General features: G+C 45.9%; 1 protein-coding gene across 1 annotated transcript in view; it reads right to left on the bottom strand.

Moving 5' to 3' along the window:
• The window catches only part of LOC103092301 (zinc finger protein 665-like), a 26496-nt gene extending 14973 nt beyond the window's left edge, over positions 1-11523 (bottom strand). The window contains exons 1-3 of the mRNA XM_056825739.1: positions 11288-11523; positions 2992-4408; positions 2042-2166 (exon numbers count right to left, since the gene is read on the bottom strand). Of these exons, the coding sequence (XP_056681717.1) occupies positions 2042-2166; positions 2992-4195 (1329 nt within the window). The 5' untranslated portion in view covers positions 4196-4408; positions 11288-11523. The remainder of the gene's footprint in view (positions 1-2041; positions 2167-2991; positions 4409-11287) is intronic.
• Positions 11524-22296: the final 10773 nt, after the last annotated feature.

The raw sequence follows: 22296 nt of genomic DNA, 5'->3' as shown, positions 1-22296 counted from the left end.
AGATGAAGAGCTGATTATGCAATTAACAGGATCCAGGCAACATTACCATCGCACATGTTCCCCTCCTCTAGGGAGCTTTCTGAAAATCTTCCTGAGAGATTCTGGAAAAAACAAGGGAGGGACTCTTCTTTTGGGGTGTGAGAAGGGAATTCCCCTCCCTTGGTTTTGATGTAATCAATCAGCATTTGCCATTGAGATGTGCAGGGATAGAGAGGCCCTCAGACAAAGAAAGTTGAGAGAGGAAACTGATCCCATAAGCACTGCCCCCCTTGGGCCATGCCAGGCAAATCAAGGAACTATGATTGGTTCCTGAGATGTGAAGTGAGAGAGCTAGTGGGTGAAGAAAACTGCTTACAAAGGCGAGAGCAAGGTTCTGCTCACACGCACTCTCCCGCTCTTTTGGCTGAAGATTGGAACCTGAGGGAGAGCCCCTGTAGGTGGTGGTCAGAACAGCACACAGGGTGGTAGGCTAGGCAACTCCCTATCTCTCATTTCCCTCTCTTTACTATCACTATACTTTGATGTAATAAAGCTACTAACAGCCTCACAATTTAATTTTAATTATTACAGGGGAAGAGGATGGCTCCCCAAAAGAAGCAAAACTTATCCCCAGTTAGAAGAATATGAGGACTCAGAGAACCCAATTCTGGGCTTGGAAGTAGTGAGACCTGGGTTCAAATCTTATACCTCAAACACTTCCCAGCTGGGGGAATCCCACCACCATTTGCTTCAGTTTCCTCAACTGTGTGAAATCAAGAAAATAAAGAGTCTGGACTCTATCGGGTGGCGGGAAAGACTGTCCATAAACTCTTTTTTTCTTTCGTTGTAATCCTCAGCTTTAAAATCTAATGCCTCTCAGACAGCTAATTACTGTCTCATTAAGTACTACCCTTCGCTCGGAATGACAAAAGACATGTCAGAGGACTTGACAGAGATGCAGGAACCCACCTCCTGCTTTTATCCTGCCACAGAAGGCCAGGGACAGGAGCTGAACACACGCTAATAAACCAACTGGTGAATAAATAAGATACTGTTTTCTATGCTGGTGTGGGCCAGGCCTTTCAGTCCTGACTCTTTTTCACCCCATTTGGGTTTGTTTGGTTTTTTTTGGCAGAGATCATGGAGTGGTTTGCCATTTCCTTCTCTAGCTCATTTTACATACACGGAAACTGAGTCAAACAGGGTGAAATAACTTGTCCAGGATCACATAGGTGGCGAACTGGGATCTCTATGATTCTAAGTTGAGAGCTCTACTGGGTCAATTAGTGGCTAAGTGGTAAAGGATAATGGCCTTTGAACACTGGAAAGATTCCCTTAAAAAAAAATGTCACGTTTCTAGACTAAGGTCTCTCTACCTCCGGTTACCCTCCGTACTCTTTAGGTCAAGAAGCTCAGGAGAGAAGAGTACACACACACAAACATACATGTACTCTAATGCACTTATTATATATACATGTGATTGCATACAAATATGTTATTTCTAAGAACCCGAGTGTCATATTTAGAGGGCTGGTGGCACAGAAGACATCAAATAAGGAGCCCCAACCCCCCTTTCTAGGCTCCTTCCACCTTCCTTCCCTCCCCCTCCTTTCTGACCACGGACCCTGGCATCCTAGCTGATCCTCCATCTGCCCCTTTCACACTGGAATGTCTTCCCTTCTCCCTCCTTGCCTCTTGGCTTCCTTCCTATCTTAGCTCCAATTCTTCCTTCCTGAAAAATAAGCCTTTCCTGGTCCCTGACACTGCCAGAGCCTTCTCCTTTGGACGGCTCCTGTCTACACTGACCAGGGCTTCTCTGGACACACCTGCACTCAGGTTTACCCCCATTAGACTCTGACCTCCCAGGGGGCAGAGACTGGCTTTATTCCTTTCTCTGCAGGCCCAGGAGTAGAGCATAGTGCTAGGCACAGGGGAGCCCCTTGTAAATGCTTATTAAGATGACTTATGAAATGATAAATGAGAGGGATTCAGGAGGACAATTTCTGCTCTGTGACAACACTGGAAAAGACACCCTAAGTCTTACAGGATGAATTGCACTCACCTGGGATGGAGGTCTCTGGGTCCCAGGGACCATTCCTTTTCGCTCCAGGGTCCCTCCTTGCGCCAAACTTTGGTACCCTTCAGGGAGAAAGATCCCCAAGGTAGAGAGACTTCCTTGTTGCATGCCTACAGGGAATTAGAGGGTGAGGTCTCAGAGGAGCTATAAAGGTCATAGTTCCAGACTCAAGAGGAGATTCCTCCCAATGGAAAGGTAGCAGGGAGGATCAGGCTTAGAAATAAAGTTGTTAAGACTTCCAACCCTCTCTAATCCCATCTTTGGCCTCATTCCCCAACTCCTACATAGAACCAAGAGTTATAGGAGCTTGAGATCCCAGATGGAATGAGACCAGTCAGTCTCAGTGACCCCTGACTCAATCTCCCTCTGTTACTTTGGGTGAGATATGAAGGTTGGGGAGCTATGACTCAGGAGTAAGGGTAAGGATGGCATTCCATGACCTTTGGGATATGACGAGGAACCTGGACAAGTAGCAGGGGCAGGGAGCAGACCCAGGAGCCAGGCATGGGAAGGAAGTCTGCTCCCAGTATAACTGGCTAACACTGGCCAAGAGGATTAAGTGTAAAGTGAGTATGAAGACTAGGCCCAAAGGAAAAGGCAACCCAGCAGAAACAGGGTAAAGGGAAGTGTACTCTCTCAGATCAACCTTAGGGCTGTACATGCAGAACTGGCTTCCAGAAGTCAGAGAGAATTCAGCCCCAAGGGAAGAAGCAATCACACCCAGGGCCAGGATCTCAAGATCCTGTCCACCTCTCTTCCCTAAGCTCTGCCCTCTAGCTGAAGGAATGTCTTGACCTCTGAAATGGCTCATCTTCCCCTCTGGCCTCTTTAAAGTCCTCCCCTGGGGCTATAATTCTACCTGGGCTACATTCACCAGGCCAGTCCCCTCTGAGGACTCCCCCTCCCCCAATCCTCCTTTTCCTTATTTCCCTTACCCTCCTCTCCAATGTGGATTCTTTTATGTTTCCTAAGACTGGAGCTCTTTATGAAAGCCTTTCCACACTGATTACATACAAAAGGTTTCTCTCTAGCATGACTTTTATGATGTTTATTAAGAGTGGATCTCTGAGTGAAAGCCTTTCCACACAGATTGCACTGATATGGTTTCTCTCCAGTGTGGATTCTCTGATGTGTAGAAAGTTTGGTACTGTCAGTGAAAGCCTTTCCACACTGTTTACATTCATAAGGTTTCTCCCCAGTGTGGATTCTTTGATGTGCAGCAAGATGGCCCCTCTGTGTAAAAGCCTTTCCACACTGGTTACATGGATAAGGTTTCTCTCCAGTGTGGGTTCTCTGATGTGCAGGAAGCTTGGAGCTCTGCCTGAAAACCTTTCCACATTGGTTACACTGATAAGGTTTCTCCCCAGTGTGGATTCTCTGATGTGCGGCAAGATTGTTTCTCTGGGTGAAAGCCTTTCCACATTGTTTACACTCATAAGGTTTCTCTCCAGTGTGGATTCTCTGATGGGCAGCAAGATTGTTTCTCTGGGTAAAAGCTTTTCCACACTGTTTACACTCATAAGGTTTCTCCCCAGTGTGGATTCTCTGATGGGCAGCAAAAGCAGAGCTCTCTGTGAAAGCCTTTCCACATTGATGGCATTCATAAGGTTTCTCCCCAGTATGGATTCTCTGATGTGCAGCAAGAGTGGCCAAATGTGTAAAAGCCTTTCCACACTGATTGCATTGATAAGGTTTCTCTCCAGTGTGGATTCTCTGATGTACAGCAAGATTGTAGCTCTGTGTAAAACTCTTTCCACATTGATGACACTCAAAAGGTTTCTTTCCAGTGTGGATTCTCTGATGTTTCCCAAGATTGGAGCGATTTCTGAAAGCCTTTCCACACTGATTACACTGATAGTGTTTCTCTCCAGTGTGAAATCTCTGACGTCTGGTATGCTGTCTGGTATGCTTAGCATTCTGAGAAAAGGCCCTCCCACCTTTTTTACCTACAGAAAGCATTTCTCCAGGATTACTTTTTTGATGTCTAATGACATCTGGACTCCAGTTGACGGCCATTTCCCCTAGATTACTTTGATACTTGTGCATTTCAGATTTGCCTTTGGACTGAAGAAGCTCTACCTGTTCAGGAAAGCATTTAGTATATCCATTATCTTGAGAAGAGTCATTTCCTGAGGTCATTTTCTTACACTTATTTAGGACTGAATTATTTCTGAATCTCTTTCCAGTTGTCAAATTCAGTCACTTTGGATTTTTTTCTACTTTGATACAAAAAGTCACAGATTTCTCTTCAAGTCACAGGGACTGCCTTATGAATTTTTACTGGATTGATCCTTCCACAGAAAAGATTCAAATTTGTAGATGTCTCATTTGCTTCAAAACTGGTCTCAGCATCTGAAGAAAGCAAACAATGACATTTAAAGAGAAAGACACATACATACACATAAATATAGGTTTTTTTCTTCTGTTTACAGAAACTAAACTAATTTTTATTCTATTTCCCCAGGAAAAAGAATTTTCAAACTTCAACTGTCAGAATTAGTCTCATTTGGTCATATCTATATGATGGTTCATTTTGGAAATACCTTCATATACAATAACATTATAATCTAACACACCTATAACACAAGCAGGCCAAGCATTCTCATAATGTTTCACAACTCAGGCCATAAATTCAGAATGGAGTGATTTGACCAACTTCCCTGTTGCCAGACTATAACTCAAACCCTGTGACTGAGTATGATCTGTCTACAGTACTAGACAGTCTTTCTCTATTGCTCCCCCTCCCCTTCCTTAAATGTCTCCTGTGGACTATACTTTAGTGAATCTCAGGTAACATTGATATTCTGATCAGTTTAGATGCACTATATCACATTGTCATTCTTAGTAAATTTCATATGCTGAGAAACAGGTTTACTCTTCTTAATTGTTACACCATAATTTTCAAAGTTGTATCCAAATTTTCTTCTTTCTATTCAGATTCAAATGTGTCATTTGCTGTGCATATACTAAATATACATCTTATCTCTTATTCTCTATTCAATCCATCATCTTTGTCTTATGAAATGAACACCAAGATTCACTATTGGTCTTCTTATACCACGTCCCTAAAGTGGATTATGAAACCTTTGGAGGTTTATGATGCTCTCCTCCAAGGATTCTGGCTTGAAATTCTTTAATGGCACCTTATGCAGTAAAGAACTGACCAATTTCGTTACCAATATGTATATGTCCCCTCTGCCCCATAACAAGCACATGCATGTTTGAGGCCTAATGGATTTCTTTGTGCAGAGATTCCAAACCATTATGATTGGGCATAAAATGACTTTGTTGTTCCCATAGGTATAATATCAAACTCTAACCCCTTCTAGCTAAGTACAACATATGGTTTCAGTTTCTCAATCTGTCCTCAAATTGTTTCCATACCACCATATCAGTCAGCCATATCAGAGTAGCTACCTCATTCCAAAGTTACCTGATAATCTCTTCTCATCACTCCTTTAATCACTAGGTCAAGAACATTACAAATGTTTGCATTCTTCCAGAGCAGATAGCTGACTTTTTGAAAAACATGTTTACTAGACATGCTTAGTACAAGCCATCCTGAAACCGTCACAGACCATCACACACATTCTACAATAACAGACCAGATCTCACACTGTCTCTCATGACAGGGTTACAACTATTTTCTGATCTAAACTTGTCATCTGCTTCTGGTGCTCTTTTATCTAACAGATTTTGAACGATCTGGCTGGTAACCCAAGTTATTCCATAGTTTCTATGAGATGGAGCCAGAGTGCCAGGGGTAGCAAGAAAGTCCTATCTGGGGAGACAATTTCATGTAAATATTGTTTTATATATAAAATGCTTTTTAAAAAGCCACATATGCAACTGAATTTCAAATACAATTATCATTTAACTCACTACATTAAACTCAATAGAAAAATCCATCTTTTCTCTAGTAACTAGCTATTGATTTCTTTGACTGATTTGGAGGCTAAAAATAAATTTCCATCTTTCAACAAAGAGCTTGTAAAAATTCTCCCACCATTTTCTACTTCATCATGTGTGAGGACACATTTTTATTTTTTTGGGGGTTATAAATGAAAATACAGTTGTTTCTCACTTAATAGAAGAGGACCATTCTATAGACCTCCCCCTCTTAGGTTGCCACCTCCAAGGCTGTGGTCCTGCATATGGAGTTGTCACAGGGCCAGAAGCAGAGGAGCCATGGGGCTGCTATCCTAGGATTCTGCTGACCCATCCCAGTCAAATCTGCATAAGGCAAATTCATTTAAAATAAATTGTTCATCTGGTTGTACAGTGGATGCAGAGCTAGACCTAGCTATCTGGAAAAAACAAACAAACAAAAAAAACAAGTTCAAATTCCCCCTTAAGACCTATGCTCTATGACCCTAGGTCAGTTACTTAACCTGATTTCCTATTTCTCCAATTGTAAAATGGAGATAATAACAGTATCTACTTTCTGGTACTCTGGTGAGGATCAGAAGAGGTAACCTCTGTAAAGCACTGAGGCCTACCATGGGAATACAGCAGGTGCTAGGGAAATCCTAGTTATAATTGTGCTCAGTTTGGCATTATTATTAAATTGACTTGATACAGAATCATCTCAAAGACTGGGTTTATTAAACAAATACTGCACTCTTCTTCAGAGAAAAAAGTGCAACTCTGAATTAATTTCATCTATTTCATTCAACATTTTCCAAACTGTGACTTATTTGATTGAAATGACAATCCTAACCACCAAGATCTGTAAAATAAATGTGAATTGGAGTCTTGTAGGTAAGAGCTGCATGAGGACTTATAGGATTAAAATAAAAAATATTACCCCAAACCTCAAAGTTAATTTTCATAATTTAAAGTAAAATGCAATTTTAGATTTACAATGGACAACAAAAATCTTCTGATCTTTGAGGGATACAAGTTCTTTAAATCAATATATTAAACACCTGAGATATATAGCCTAAATATTATGGAGAGCAAAATAATGACTGGAAGGGGTGCTTTGCAACAGACTTTATATCTGTTCTTGAAACAAAGCTTAAGGACAAAAGAACTGGGGAACTCTGGGAATGGTCATTATACTGATCAGTGTTGCTACAGTACAAAGTCTTTGCCTAGTTCTGCTCACTTCTGAATAACAGACAACTCTTCCCAGGCTTCTCTGACACTCTGCCCTTCATCAGTTCTTATGACTCCATAATCTTCCAGTATATTCGTAGTCCAGCATTTGTTCAGTCATCTCCCAGCATATGGCCACCATCTTTGTTTCCATATTTTTGCAACAACAAAAAACTTGAGGTTGGGTGAGGGGATCCCTAGTGGTTCTCTGGGGGTCCAAGGGCAAACAGTGGGGTGAGTTTAGTAGTAGTATAAGTCCAAAAACTATTCCCCAATGCCATCCTTTTGCTGAATAGTTTTCAGTGTCAAGCCTCTTTCTCATCGTATACAAGCCATGTGATCTGCTAAGCTCCTCTCTTTTTACCAATGACTCATCCCATGAACATTTCATTATGATAAATCTCTCCAAGATATCTTTTTCATCTTCAATCCTTAGAAACAAGGAATAGGCTCTTATCCTTTAATCTCCCTGGTCTGCAGCCTTTACAGTACAGGAAGTGGCTACATGGCACAATGAGTGGAACTTTATGACTTTAGTCAGTTAGACCCGAATTCAAATCCAGACTCAAGACACTTTCTACCCATATGATACTGGATCCATCACAAAAGCTGTATGCCCTCCCCCTTTACTCCTGTACTCCCCTCCACACACACCGTCCTCCAAGTTCTCATTGGCTTCCTTGCTGTTCCTCAGGATTGCTTCTCCACCTTCTCCTCAAGGTTTCAAAGATGCCCCCATCCCTAGTCTCTGCCTCCTGAGTTCAATGCTTTCCTTCCAATTCTGGACTAAAGTCTTTTGTAAGAAGTCTTTCTTGGTCCTTCTTCTCTGGATAATTTTTTTACAATTTACCTTGTACATATTTTCTATGAAGAAAACAATCAATTATGAATTGCAGAGCCCAGGCCAGGCACAGCCAGGACTCACCCAGGTCAGGTGGCCGCCCTGTGCATGACTGGCCTTCCAAGAACCAGAAGAGCCCTTTGATGCCACCTCCCTGCCAGGCCCTGCCTCACTTGCTCCCCAGCTCCCCCGCTCCCCCCCAGGCCTGCTCTCCTCCCTGGGGCAGCTCTCCTCAGTCAGCCCTGCCAGGCTCTTTCCTCCTGGGGCCGGGGAAGCCCAATGCTGTCTGTCACACTCCCATCCCCCAGCATCTACCACTGAGACTCTCCTGTGGCCAGGGTGGAAGGGCTGTCAGCAGGGAATGTGGGGGAGAAGCTCAGGGCCTGCCCTGGAGGCTGCCTTTGCTGGGAGGACAGAACAAGGTGCTGGATGTCCTCAGCAGTGCCCTCCCTGCCCCCAGCCTTCCCCACTTCTTCTTATTGTCTAATAAGGACCAAAGGCCTGGTGAAGGCTGACCCACTGCCAGGAAGCAGCCCCATGGCGTCCTCTGGCCTGGAGGCAGGACCTTGGCGGGAGCCCTTCTCCGCAGCCCTTCCAGCCCTGCCCGCAGTGCCCAGCTCTTTCCTTTGGCTAAAAACGCCCCTTTTGCTGGCTGTGCCTCACCTGATCTCCCCCAAACTCCTTTCTAACCCTGCCTCCAGGCCTGACTGATCTATCCAAACCTGGGGTCATGGAGCTCAGGAGGAAAGCCTGTCTCTGTCAGGTCTGGAGCTGTGAGACACACGGCCATCACCACTGGCGGAGTGTCACGCCTTTGAGTGGATGAGTGAATGCCAGTGTTTGTACCCGTCTGTCTAGAAACTGGGCTGGCTTATACATGCAGGGTCCACCAAGGACACGAAAAAACCCATGCAGATACCAGATGTGGAAGCAGCCAGTGGTGACCACTGAGATTGCACTGCCAGAGCCCTTGGAAACTTAGAAGCACGAGACGGTTCTGAGAGTTTGGCCAGCCAAGAGAGGCAGCGAGTAAAGCCCTGTCCAGGCCCTTGGATCTCCTGCTGACACAGACCCCAAGCCACCAGGCCCGGGAAGGTCTACACCTTCCGTCACTCTTCTAGGGCTCACTGCTCCAGGCAGGGGAGCTGGACCACTCCTCCCTCCCAGGTTCCTCTGGTACTTCCATGGCTCAATAACTTGAATATTCAGTGTATGTGTAGGAAATGGCACCATATCTATGGATCTGAAGAGAAAAGAATGGCTGGGGACCATGAAGATGACCAGAAACTCCCTGGAGCCACGTATCATGCCGTCTCTCCTGCCTGTGGTGGCTAAACATCAGGAGAGCCTCCACTTGTTCCCCCCTCCCTCTCTTCTCGCCTCACTCACCCACCAAACCGGCTCTCTCCCAAGATAGCAGTGAGCCACCATCTGCAAAATACAGTGGCCTTTGCTCTAACATCTTCCTTCTCCAACTTACTGCAGGCTGGACACTGCCAAGCATCCTCCTCTCCCTGACACTCTCTTCTCTCCAGTTTCCCGGGGACGCCACTCTCTCTAGGTTCTCCTCCGCTACATCTGACTGACGTCTCATTTCCATGGCTGGATCTCCATCCAGGTCCATTCTGATACCTGAGTCTCTTCCAGGGCTCCGTCCTGGGCCTTCGCCTTCTGTCCCTTCATGACGTCAGAGGAGTGCCCAGAACAGAGCCTTGGCGTCACCTGGCCAGCAGTGACCTATGTGAAGAGTCAGCAAAGGAGCCTGGGATGGAGAAGTCAGAGAGGCAGGAGGAGAACCACAAGAGAGCACAAAGAACTGAAGAGCAGAGAACACAGAGAGGAAGAGGAGGATGGGCAGCATCAAAGGCTCCAGAGCCCTCCGGAGGGATGAGGCTGAGCAAAGGCCATTCGGTTGGGGGATTCCAGGATCACTGCTAAGTCTGGAGACAGTTTCAGGTGACCGAGGAGGCCAGAAGCAGCCTCTAGAGTTCAGAAGGGAGTAAGAGGCGGGGAGGGAGCCCCACATGATACGTGTCCTTCTAGGAGACTTTGCCTACAAAAGGGAGGAGAGCTGAAAGGATGCCAGCTAGTGAGGACACGCACAGGTCACCGGAGCGTTTTCTGAGGAAGAAGGAAAGAAGGAAATGCTTGTATACAGCAGAACCAAGCTATGAGCTGGGAAGGAAGGAGAGGCTGAAGATTAGGGACAACCAGGGGATGAGATGGGGCTGGAGAAGGCAGGATGGAGGGAGTACAGAGACTGTGCCTGGCCAGGGGAGAGTGACTCCTTCCTGGGAGACAGGGCTAAAGGAGTGGGTGCTCCCAGAAGCCTCTGAGGGTCGTGACAAGAGGAGGAAGAGAGAATGTGCTTCACTGAGAAGGTGCTGTGCAATCCCGAGGAGGGACCACAAGGATTGGGACAGACACTGGAACATGCCACGCTGGGAGTTCCTTCCGTGGCAGCTCAGTGGATGGCCAGGCATTGCTCTGATGGCAGTCCAGTACCCTCTGGTGCTGCATGTGGACAGGAGTCAAGTTAGTGGCTGGCAACAAGCAAAGGAGCAAAGAGCAGACGAGGGAGAGCACAAAGGCCACCTCAGTGGCCAAGAGGGCTAGAATGGTCACAGGGGATGGAGCGAGAGAGCGCGGGGCTGCCCTGCGTTCAGGCTTTCCGGGAAAGGGAGAGAAGAAAAGGCAGAAATGACGGTTATTACAGGAACACTGACTGGGCAGCCCGGTACTGCGGCGGAGAAAGCAGCAGCCCTGGACACTTCCTGGCTGGGTGACCCTGGGCAAGTCACTTCATCTCTGCCTGCCTCACTGTCCCCTTCTGTAAAATGGGCACCTACCCAGCACGGGGCTTGTCGGGAATCCATGAGGGACACAGATGTGCGAACTGCAGTCCTAGGAGAGCAGGGACAGGCGGGAGGGGGCGGGAGGGGCCAGAGGCCCCGCTGGCTGGGGCTGCACAGGGCCAGGAAGGACCCGGTGCCAAGGCAGTGACCCGCTCCCTGGGCCCCTCCCCCACAGTCTTTCCTCCTTTCTCCCCCCCCCCCCCCAGCTCTTCCCCACTGACCCCCCGGCCCAGGGCTACCCCGAGAAGCGCAACCACCCCCGATTGGTGCACGGACTAGCCAGCTCTGGGCCGGACCTGCTGTCACACACACAGACACACACAGACACTCACCGACCCAAACCCGCGCGCGCGGATGCTCGGACCCACACACCAGCCCCTCCCCCTCTTGCACACGCGCACTGACGCCTGCACACACACTCCTAGGCTCACCAACCTGGATCTGGTCCACGCGGGGTTTCCGAGGCCACGAAAGGTCCCGAGCGAAGAGGGTCTCCCCCGCCTAGCTGGAAGCCGGGGCTGCGCCTGCGCAACCTCCCTTCCCCTCCCCCTCTCACCCTGCCGAGGCTTAAGAAGCAAATACGCGGTCCCACCGGAAAGCTGCGGCTGTGCACATTACATTCCCAGCATGCCCATGGGCTAGCACGGGGGCGGGGCTAATGCGTGCGTGACGTTGCTACGCAGGCGTTGTGGGAAATGAAGTCCTTCCGCTGGACTTGGAGTCCGGGGTGGGGTGGGGAGGGGCTGTGCCTGAATTGTACCCCCAGGCCTCGGGGCCGCAGCCTTGGGACCATCCCCACTACCGCTTCCGGCCCGGGACCTCTTCCTCCTAGGAACGGAATCTCCCTCAGCTCAATTCCAGTCCCGGCGCATTTGGAGCCCCAGCCAGCAGGGCAGGGCCAGAAGCTTAATAAGTGTCTATAGGTGACTGATCCACCTTCCTCAGGGCCTGGGAAAGGATCCCTCTTCTGACAGAGAAGGAAACTGAGGCACAGGGCAGCAGCTGACCCTCCAGGGCCCAGCCCCAGCCCCGAGGCCCCCTTCCCACAGCTTCCCCTCCTCCAGGGATCTCTGAACATTTTGCTGCTCTTCCTGCTTTGGGGGGGGGGTGTCCCCGGGGCTCCCCAAAGGAGGGGCCAACCCAGGTGGAGGAATCAGGTGACTCCGGGGCTGCCCTCCTGGGCCCAGAACCCCCAAGATCTGGGCTCAAACCTGGCCTCAGACACTGCCCTGCTGGGGGAGACTGGCCAAGGTCCTTCCCAGCCTTTGCCTCAGTTTCCCCCATGGTGAGATCCAGACAATAAGAGCCTGAGGGGGGGATGGGGGAAAGCTGGTCCAGAGAGGGTCTGGGGGAAAACAGAGCTGCTTCCTCGGGGCCTCCTGGGCCTCTGGGCCACCTGAGGAGGGTCTCCTTCAGCACCACCCCAACCCAGAGGCCCAAAGGCCCTTCAGAGGCCAGGGGGAGGCCTAGGAACCCCTCCTGCCCTCGAGGAGGCCACAGAAGGCAGCAGCAGCTGCTGAGCCCAGGCTGGGAGCCCTGATGGACAGAGGACAGTCTGGGGGTGTCTGTGTGTCTGTCTGCAGGGCTTCTGGGCTCAGGCTGTTCAGGCCTGTCTGATCCACCCCCCACTTTGGGGCTTTCTGGGCAGAGAGGCCTGGCAGCTTTGCCATGACCTTTTGGCAGGGGAGGAAACTGAGACAAGAAGGGCTAAGTTGCTAAAAGGCTTTCAACAGTGAAAGCATCCTTTCTTTCACAAAATAAAATGCCCTTTTCCCAGCCTGCAGCCCTCCTTCCTTTTACCCAAATGCCCCTTTGGGTGCTCTTTTGGGTTTATTTCCTTCCTCTGCAGGCCCAGGAGGGAGCACAGAGCAGCCCCTGGCTGAACGCTTCCTGACTTGGTAAAAGGGAAGGATTTAGGAGCAGTTTCTGCTGGGATGACAGCACTGCAAAGGACACCCTAATGGTCAGGTCTCTGGACAGACTGCACTCACCTGGGTGGGGGGCCGTTCCCTCAGGCTCCAGACCCTCCTTCAGTCAGGTGTCCACCTTTCCAGGCTGAGCTGGGCAGGGAGGCTTCTCAGGGATTTTCTTGGCTGATCTAAAGGGACGTACTAGGTGGTTCCAGTCCCTGCCCTCAGGGGAGAGACTACCCCAAATGAGGGCAGCTGGGAGGGCCAGACTACGAAATGGAATAACTGAACGGGAAGAAGCTTGCCACCATCCCTAATTCCTTGTCCTTGGCCCCCTCCCCCATCCTCCTACAGGGACCCAAGAGGCAAAAGAGGCTTGGGACCCCAGGTGGGGTGAGCTGGGCCAGAGCCTTAATGATTCTTGACTCAGGGCTCTCCCTCTGGTACTGTGAGTGGGATACGAAGGTGGGGCAGCTGGTGTGTCCAATGGTAAAGGTGGGGATGGCACCCTAGGACCTTCAGGGAGGTAGGGGGGACAGGAATCAGGCCTGGGAGGGAGGCTTGCTCCAGCCATGACAGGGGATGTTGGGGAAGATGAGGCCCAGTGGGAAGGGCAGCAAGTAGAAAGGGATGAGGGAGGAAGGGATCCTCCCTCAGACCTACCAGGGACCTGCATGCACAGATCTGGCTTCCAGGAGGCAGATGTCCAAAAATGCCAGTTTCCAGTCAGAACTCTGTGGGAGGGTCCCGAGGCTGTCAGGATAAGCTGCTATCTCTCCTCCCCAAGCCCTGTCCTCCTACTAGAGGAAAGCCTTGGCCTCTGGAATGACCCTCCTTCTCCTCTGGCCTCCTCCCAGGCCTCCACCCTCCCCTCCTGGGCCACACCCACCAGCCTGGCTTCTCTGAGAGCCCCCCTCCTCCTTCCTCAGTCTCTCCCTCCTTGCTTTATCCTTCTCTAAGGAGTGGGCCCCACCCTCTCAGCACAATCACCTGGCTTTCTTCCCCTCCTGTACTCAGCTTCTTCCTAGAGCTCTTTCCACCTTGTATCTCCCTCATTCTTCCAGCCATTTCTCTCCTCTGCTGTCTTCCTGCCCCCTGCCCCTGGCAGGTGTCCCTTTCTCCCTGCAGCCTGGCCTCCAAACTTGCCCACCCCAACTTACCTCTCCTCCAGCCAGAAACACTTCCCAGCTGGGCCTGTCTCCAGGCTAGCCTTGCTGTCCTTGCTTTCCCTCCGTCTGTGTCCTCCCAAAGGTGGGCAGGGTGTGAGGCTTTGGGGCCTAGAAGAGCAGACTGAGATTCAGTGGGTTCTTGTTCGCTGCATCTGAGAGGAAAGAGAGGGTAGGGATGAAGGTGAAGCACATATGAGTGGGTCCTGAGTAGAGGTGCATATTGCATCTCTATACATACACAGACATTTCCTTGTCCTTGAGCATCATAGCCAGCCCGACTTCTCCATATGTGATTCAGGATTGTGGTAGAGATCCATTAGCTAGCCATTCTCCACTACAAGAGCTTAGCAGATATTTCTCCCATAACACTGCTGATTTGGGTAAAAGGGCTTTGGGGCTATTTGCTAGATGTGTTTACTGTGGAACTGTATTAGGTGGGAAGGGGGTCACGTCTTTGAGATGGAGTCTGAGATCAACGTTCCTCCCAAACTGACAGAAAGAACTTGGATGGAACCCAGTCATATCCCCTAGACCGATGTTGTGGCCCAGAAGACTCAGGAGGAGGAGCCACCGAGATGATGAAGGGCAGAGGAAGGTAGAGGTCTCAGGTATAATGATGGCGGCCTGGTAGGTGGATGTCCAGATGGAATTCCAGCCCTGGATTGGTGGCCTAGTAGCAGGTCAGGGCAGAAGAAGGGTCATTCACAGGGTCATGGCATTTTAGCTAATGGAGGTGAGGGCGAGGGGCAGAGAGAGACAGGAGGGCATCTGAGGTCCTGGTCTGACTGTAATTGGAGGGAAAGGATAGGCCTAGGACCTCAGGGGTAAGGAAGAAAAGGCCTCTTGGCACTGGGGAAACCTTCCTAGAGACAGCTGGGTTTATTGAAGCCCTATTCCCTCTTCTGCACCCCCTATTTCCACCTTTCCAAGTAACTGTTATGGACTCATCTTCCTGGAAGACCTCCAGGCAAGAAGCGGGAACTTTCAGCCCAGATCACTGTCTCCTAGAGATCCAATCCTGGGCTTGCAAGTCCAAGGTAGGTCTTAGCTAGGCAGTCAGAGAGCTTTGATGACCTCCCTGTACTCTTACTCACTGCCTTCTGAGAGCAAGAAGTGATATTTGATTCCCTGATTGTGCCCTGCCTCCTGCCTCATACTCAGCTCTCTGTCTTCCACCCAGAGGCTCTGGTCTCTGATTCTGGAGAGTTCTCCATGACATTCCCAACCCAGGGCCCCCAATTCTTGTCTCTAACTCTGTTTATACTTTGCTTCCTTCAATCTCTTTCCTCTTTTGACTCCATGAAGCATAATTACATCTTTTACACTAATGTCTCCCAACATTTACTATGGGGGCTATCACATAGCACTTGGGGAATGAATGTAGAAAGTGAATTTTTAAAAAAAGTTTTAATATTTTCCCATAGTTACATATTCACGTTCTCTCCCTCCCCTCTCCCAGAGCTAACAAACAATTCCACTGGATTATACATATGTTATCACTGAATACCCATTTCCATATTATTCATTTTTGTGAGAGTAATCTTTTTAAGCCAAAACCCCAAATCATATACCCATATAAACAAGTGATAAATCATGTTTTGACTCTGCATCTCTACTCCCACAGTTCTTTCTCTTGGTGTGGATAGCATTCTATTTTTTTAACTGAAAATTTTTATTTAATTAATTTAGAATATTTTTCCATGGTTACATGATTCATGTTCTTTCCCTCCCTGCAGCAAATGAGTATTCCACTCAGTTTTATATGTGTCATTGATGTTAGATTTAAAAATAGTGGATGCCATAAACTGTAAGAGTTAAAATGGTTGAGGTTGTAAACTGTAGTGATTAAAATAGTGGAAGATATAAATTGTGATAAATATAAGAGTGGGTGAATAAATTGTGACCGCAGAAAATATGTTTCCACTACAGTGTCTTGTTTTAAATCAATATATAAGGTGATCGCCAGGGAAATATTCCCAATTATGAATATACCCAAGTCAACTGGGTTTTATAGAGAATTTAATACAAATGAGGAATTAAAGAAAGAGAGAAAGAGTAAGAAAGGAATAAGTATCAAGGGCCTTAAGCCAACATGGCCTAGACCTGAGTCTTAAAAGAGAGAGATCAGTCAGTCTTTTATCACTCACCACAAGATCTGTCTAAGCAAGAATTCTAGTGACACCAGGCCAGCTCCATCTCAGCTGACTTCACCAGCTCCAAGCCTCAATCTGAATTGTCCCCGAGAGAGTCTCGAGAGAGACCCTTCAAGGCAGCCTTTCCCAGCTGACTGTTTCAGAATCAGTCCCTTGAGCTCCTATCTGAGCTCCTATTTAAAGGGCAGTTTCTCCTCTGTCACCTCCCCTAAGTCCTTACAGCTACCAATCACAGTAGACGTTTTCCAAAGGACTGGCCATTCTTAATTCACATTTTGTTATCACCTTCTTAATTCACATCTTGCTCTCATCTTTTCTGGGTAGACTAAAACTTCTGAGTAATTCACATCAGGAAAGCTCTGAGTAAGTTTTTACCTCTTTGCTCCTTGTAAGCTCACAAGTTGCCTGACCTTTATAGGTACTTAGCACCCCTTTCTAAAAATAGGCATGGCTTAAGTATGGGTTTAAGTACTTTTCATTGTTCTGGAAGGAGTTTTCTCCCCTAAAGCAGTTTTAAGTATGGGTGGAGTTGAGGTCTTCCCATTTCTGATCTAAGTAGAGTTCTCACTTTCCAAATGGGGAATGGTCCCAGTAGGGAATTGTTCCAATGGAGAATTCCCCAATAGGGAATTTTTTTAACATTCACAAGTCTGAGAAATTTCAAGACTCAACATTGATCAAGATCTATTTCCATATTATTAATATTTGCACTAGGGTGATCACTTAGAGTCTACATCCCCAATCATATCCCCATCAAATCATATGATCAAGCAGTTGTTTTTCTTCTGTGTTTCTATTCCCACGGTTCTTTCTCATAAGTCCCTCAGAATTGTCCTGGATCACTACATTACTGCTAGTAGAAAAGTCCTTTACATTCGATTGTACCACAGTGTATCAGTCTCTGTGTACAATGTTCTCCTGGTTCTGTTCTTTTCACTTTGCATCAATTCCTGGAGCTCCTTCCAGTTCACATGGAATCCCTCCAGTTCATTATTCCTTTGAGCACAATAGTGTTAGATTTAAAATAGTTTTGAGTGTTAAATAGTTGTAGATAAGAGAGTGGGAGCCATAAACTGTGATAATTAAAATGTTTGGGAGCAAAGGAAATATATAACAATTATGACCACTGAAATATGTTTTCTACTGTGTCTTGGGTTTATATAAATATAAGATGGTCACCAGGGAATATATTCCCAATTTATGAATATGCCCAAGCCAACTGGGTTTTATAGAGAAATTTAATTTATAATACACTGATTAATCAATAGAAAAAGAGAGAAAGTAAGAAAGGAATAAGAATGAAGGGCCTCAAGCCAATAAGGCCTAGACCTCAGTCCTAAGAGATAAATTAGTCAGTTGGTTTTATCACTCACCCAAGATCTCTCTAGGTAAGGCTTCTCATGCCAACCTCAGGCTCCACCTTCAAGAGAGCCTCCTTTCAAGAAATGTTTCCAGAGAATTCTCCTCCTGACTCCTCCTGAGTTCTTCTTCCACAGCCTTCTTCAAGACCTCTCCAGGAGCTCTCCCTCCAGGACCTCTCTCCTCTCAGACCTCCTTCAGAGCATCCAACCCCTTTGCCAATGGCGGCTCTAGCTTAACCCAGGACCGCCCAGAGGTCTGCCCCCTTTGCACATGTCTGTTGAAGGTCATATTCTCAAATAATTAAATCTTGATCTTTGCTGCAGCCCTTCCTAAATCCTGTTACTCTGAGTAGGGTGGAGATTGTAGTTTCCAAGACCTGGTTCTGTCATTCCAAGTATCTCTATTGTATCAATTCTAAAATCAATCATGACTCAAAGAACTTCCTGTTCTATGCTTAAGCATAGGTCAAAGCCCTTTCCATTGTTTAGCAAAAGGTTTCTGTCCTAAAGTAGTCTTAAGTAGGGAGGAGAAGGATCCTCCCATGCCAAGGAGTTTCATATTCCAATAGAGTTCTTACTATCAGTAGGAAATTTTTTCAAGTATGAAATTTCCCAATGGGTGTAAACCTCAAATTTCCTTAGACTTATAAATGTTGGAAATTTCACCATTGGGATATTTCATACTTGGAAAATTTCTTACTGATAGTCTATTGGAATGGGAACCCCATTGGCATGGGAGGTTCTTTCTCTTCCCTTCTTAAGATTACTTTAGGACAGAAACCCTTTGCTGAACAATGGAAAGGACTTTGACCTATGCTTAAGCATAGAACAGGAATTTCTTTGAGTCTTGATTGATTTTAGAATTGATACAATGGAGATACTTGGAATCAATCTCCACCCTATTCAGTCCTAATAGGATTGAGTAAGGGCTGCAGCCTAGATCAAAATTTAATTATTCCAATCTCTACCATACTCAAGTTAACAGGATTTAGAAAGGGCTGTAGCAAAGGAGTAAAGATTTAATCATTTGAAAATATGACCTTCAACAGACATGTGCAAAAGCCAGAGACCTCTGGGCGGTCCTGGGTTAAGCTAGAGCCTCCATTGACAGGGAAATTGATGAACAGGGATTGGTAGATGTGAGGACTGAGGGGAGGCAACTTGGAGGGTTTCCTTAAAGATAGGGGGTCTGAAGACTCTGGAGAGGAGTTGAGGTTTTGGTCGGTGTGGTTCCTGGGCTCGGAGAAGGCTTGCTCTGAAGGAAGCTGAAGGTGGGGGCCTCTGAGACTGTTTCTCCATTTTGGACACGTGAGTAATAGGGACTGATCTCTTTTCTTTGCTCCAGCTATCTAAGGGCTTGGGCCTTTTGGCCCAGCCTAAACAGAAGGGGTATTTAAGCCCTATTCCCTTCTCTCCCTTTTTCTCTCTCTCTATCTCTAATTCCTTTCTTACTCCTATTGTAATTAAACTCCAAAAAAGGCTGACGGCTGACTTGAGTTTTCATTTAGGAATTACATAGCTGATTCCTTGGCGACCTTAAATTAATATATATCAGTCTTTTAAAGTGATTCCCTTGTTACATGGGGAAATTTCCAACATTCATAAGTCTGAGAAATTTTAAGGTTTACAATAGTATTCCATCCCCATCAGATACCACAATTTGTTCAGCCATTCCCCAATCAAAGGGCATCCCCTCATTTTCCAGTTTTTTGCCACCACAAAGAGCGCGGCTTTGAATATTCTTGTACAAGTCTTTTTCCTTATTAAGTTGATGGTTTTAGATAGAAGCTATTTATCATTTTAAGGAATGGCCTACTTATTCTTATGCTTTCTGGTGTTTAATAGGAATGGGTGTTGTATTTTGTCAAAGGCTTTTTCTATATCTCTTGAGATAATGATATGTGATTTCTGTTAGTTTGGTTATCAATATGGTCAATTATGCTGATAGTTTTCCTAATATTAAACTAGCCTTGTATCCCTGGTATAAATCCCACATGATCATGGTGAATGATTCTTATGATATATTGCTGTAATCTTCTTGCTAAATATTTTATTTAAAAAATTTGCATATATTTTCATTAATGAAATTGACCTATAATTTTCTTTCTCTGCTTTTACTCTTCCTGGCTTGGGTATATAATCGTGAAAATATGGTTTGCCAAGACAGTGCATTGCCAAAACTGTAAAGGTTTTGGCCAAACTGTAAAGATAATTTTTAGTGTCTTGATTTAAAATCTAAAATTAAGTGGTCGCCATGGGAAAATTCCCAAATATGAAAATACCCAAGTCAGCTGGGTTTTATGGAGATTTTAACTAATACAGATGAAGGAATTAAGGGAAGGAGAGAGAGAGAGAGAGAGAAAATAGTCTTTATCACTCACCATAAGATCGTCTCAAGCAAGCTCCAGTCTTCCACTGAACTCCTGAACTCCTGAACTGAGTTCAGAACTCCAATTCAGCTTTCCTAACTGAACTACCAACAAACTGAACTGAATTCTCCTTTTAAAGAAATTTTCTCTTGTGTCACCTCCCCTAAATTTTCACATCTACCAATCACAGTAGACGCTTTTTCCCAGGACTGCCCATTCTTAGTTCTCGCCACTCTTTAGTTCTCACCTTCTCTGGTTAGAAAAAAAACCTCTGAGTATTTCACACCTCTTGTTAAGCTTGCCTTTTGTAAGTTGCCTGACCTTTTAGTGACTAATTTAGCCTTTATAGGTACTTAGCACCCTTTTGTATTAGATCTAAAAATAGACCACCTAGCTTAAGGTTTTTGCTTCACTATAAGTATAAGTTGGGGACTTTCATTGTTCCATCAGGAGTTTACAACTTTATCTTCCCCTAAGGCATTGTCTGAGTAGGGTGGAGTAATTTTAAAGTTCTCAATACATTCCTGACCAAGTACCTCCATTGTTAAAAATGGGGAATAGCTTAATCAAATCTTCTGAAGTAGAGTCTGAGCAGTTTTAAGATTCACAGGTATCAGCACCATATTTGTGTCATTAAAGGAGTTTGGAAGGACTCCTTCTTTGCCTATTTCCCCAAATAATTTATAGAGTATAGGGGTTAATTGTTCTTTAAATGTTTGATAGAATTCACTTGTGAATCCATCAGGTCCTGGGGATTTTTTTCTTAGGGAGTTCATTGATGCTTGTTCAATTTCTTTTTCTGAGATAGGATAACTTAAGTATTCCATTTCTTCTTTTAATAATCTAGGCAATTTGTATTTTTGTAAATATTCATCCATTGCACTTATACTGTCAGATTTATTGGGGTTAGGTGACTTGCCCAGGGTCACATAGCTAGGAAGTATTTGAGGCCAGATTTGAACTCAGGAACCCCTATCTCTAGGCCTGGCTTTCAATTCACTAAGCCACTTAGCTGTCCCCCCACAGAATCTTTTAAGGACCCTTGAGTCATGGTCCAGCTCCACCCAATCAATCAGTAAGTCAATATACATTTATTCAGCACCAACTATGTGGGATGCACTGTCCTAAACACTGAGGTTAAGATTTTTTTAAAAAGCATCCCAAGGAGCTCACAGTCTAATGGAGAAGACAAAATGAGAAACACCCTGAGCAAATAAGCAATGGATAGGATAAATTGTATATAATCAAGACAATAAGGTATGAGAATTAAGGGGGGTTGGGAAAGGCTTTCTGTAGAATGAATGATTTTGGCTAGAACTTGAAGCCAGAGAAGCCAGTAGGGAGAGATGAAGCATTCCAGGCTTCCAGGCGAGCCTGCAAAAATGCCCAGAGTGAGCAGAGGAGGTGTATTGCATGAGGAAAAGGAAGGAGCCTGGTGTGCCTGAATCATAGGGTTGTATAGGAGTGGAGTGGAATCGTATCAGACTGGAAATTGGGCTGGGGGCAGGTGGTAAAGGGCTTCCCATGCCAAGCAGGATTTTATATTTGATCCTGAAGGTCCTAGGGAGTCACTGGAGTTTCCTGAGAAGAGTGATGACATGCTGAAACCTGAAGATTGCTGTGCCAGCTCAGTGGAAACTGAACTGGGAAGGGAAAGACTTGGGGCAGGTAGACTAACCAGCAGCTATTGCAATTGTTTAGGTCTAAGATAAAGAGGGCCTGCACTAGGGAGGTGCCAGTGTGAGCAGCTTAGGATCTGTGGTTGCATGGTATAAGGCCAGGGGATAAGACCTCGTGTGCTGGCAGTGGATTTAATTTCTTTCTAATTAATTAATTAATTCAATTTAATAATACATTAGAAGAATATGACCATCCACTGGAGTTGAACAAGTTATACAATGTGATTATGATGCAAATGATGAGCAGGATGATTTCAGAAAAACTTGGGAAGACCTACATGAACTGATGCAGAATGAATAGAATCAGGAGAACATTGTTTGTTTGATTTTTTTGATTTACCAAATGGTTTAATAAATATAATCTCATTTGATCCTCATAACGATTTGTGAATTGTCATTATTATCCTTATTTTTTAAATTTTATTTAGTCAATTTAGAATATTTTTCCTCCCCCAACCCCCTCCCATAGCCAACGCGCAATTCCTCTGGGTTTTACATGTGTCCAGGAGAACATTCTACACAGTAACGGCAACAATGTACAATGAACAACTGTGAATGACTGAGCTTTTCTTAGCAATGCAATGACCCAGCAGACCCAAAGAACTTAGGATGAAAAATACTATCTATCTCAGCAGAAAGGATTGATGACGTCTGAGTACAGATCGAAGCCAACCATTCTTCACTTAATTTTCTTGGTGTCTTTTTTATATATCTTCTATAATATGACAAATATGGAAATGTCTAGTATAATAGGACACATATAACCAATATCGAGTTGCTCACTATCTCAGAAAGGGGGAGTG

The sequence above is a fragment of the Monodelphis domestica genome, chromosome 4 (genome assembly GCF_027887165.1).
Source record: "Monodelphis domestica isolate mMonDom1 chromosome 4, mMonDom1.pri, whole genome shotgun sequence".
Lineage (NCBI taxonomy): Eukaryota > Metazoa > Chordata > Mammalia > Didelphimorphia > Didelphidae > Monodelphis > Monodelphis domestica.
The sequence above is the reverse complement of the archived record's forward strand: the minus strand, read 5'-3'. Positions and strand labels throughout refer to the sequence as shown.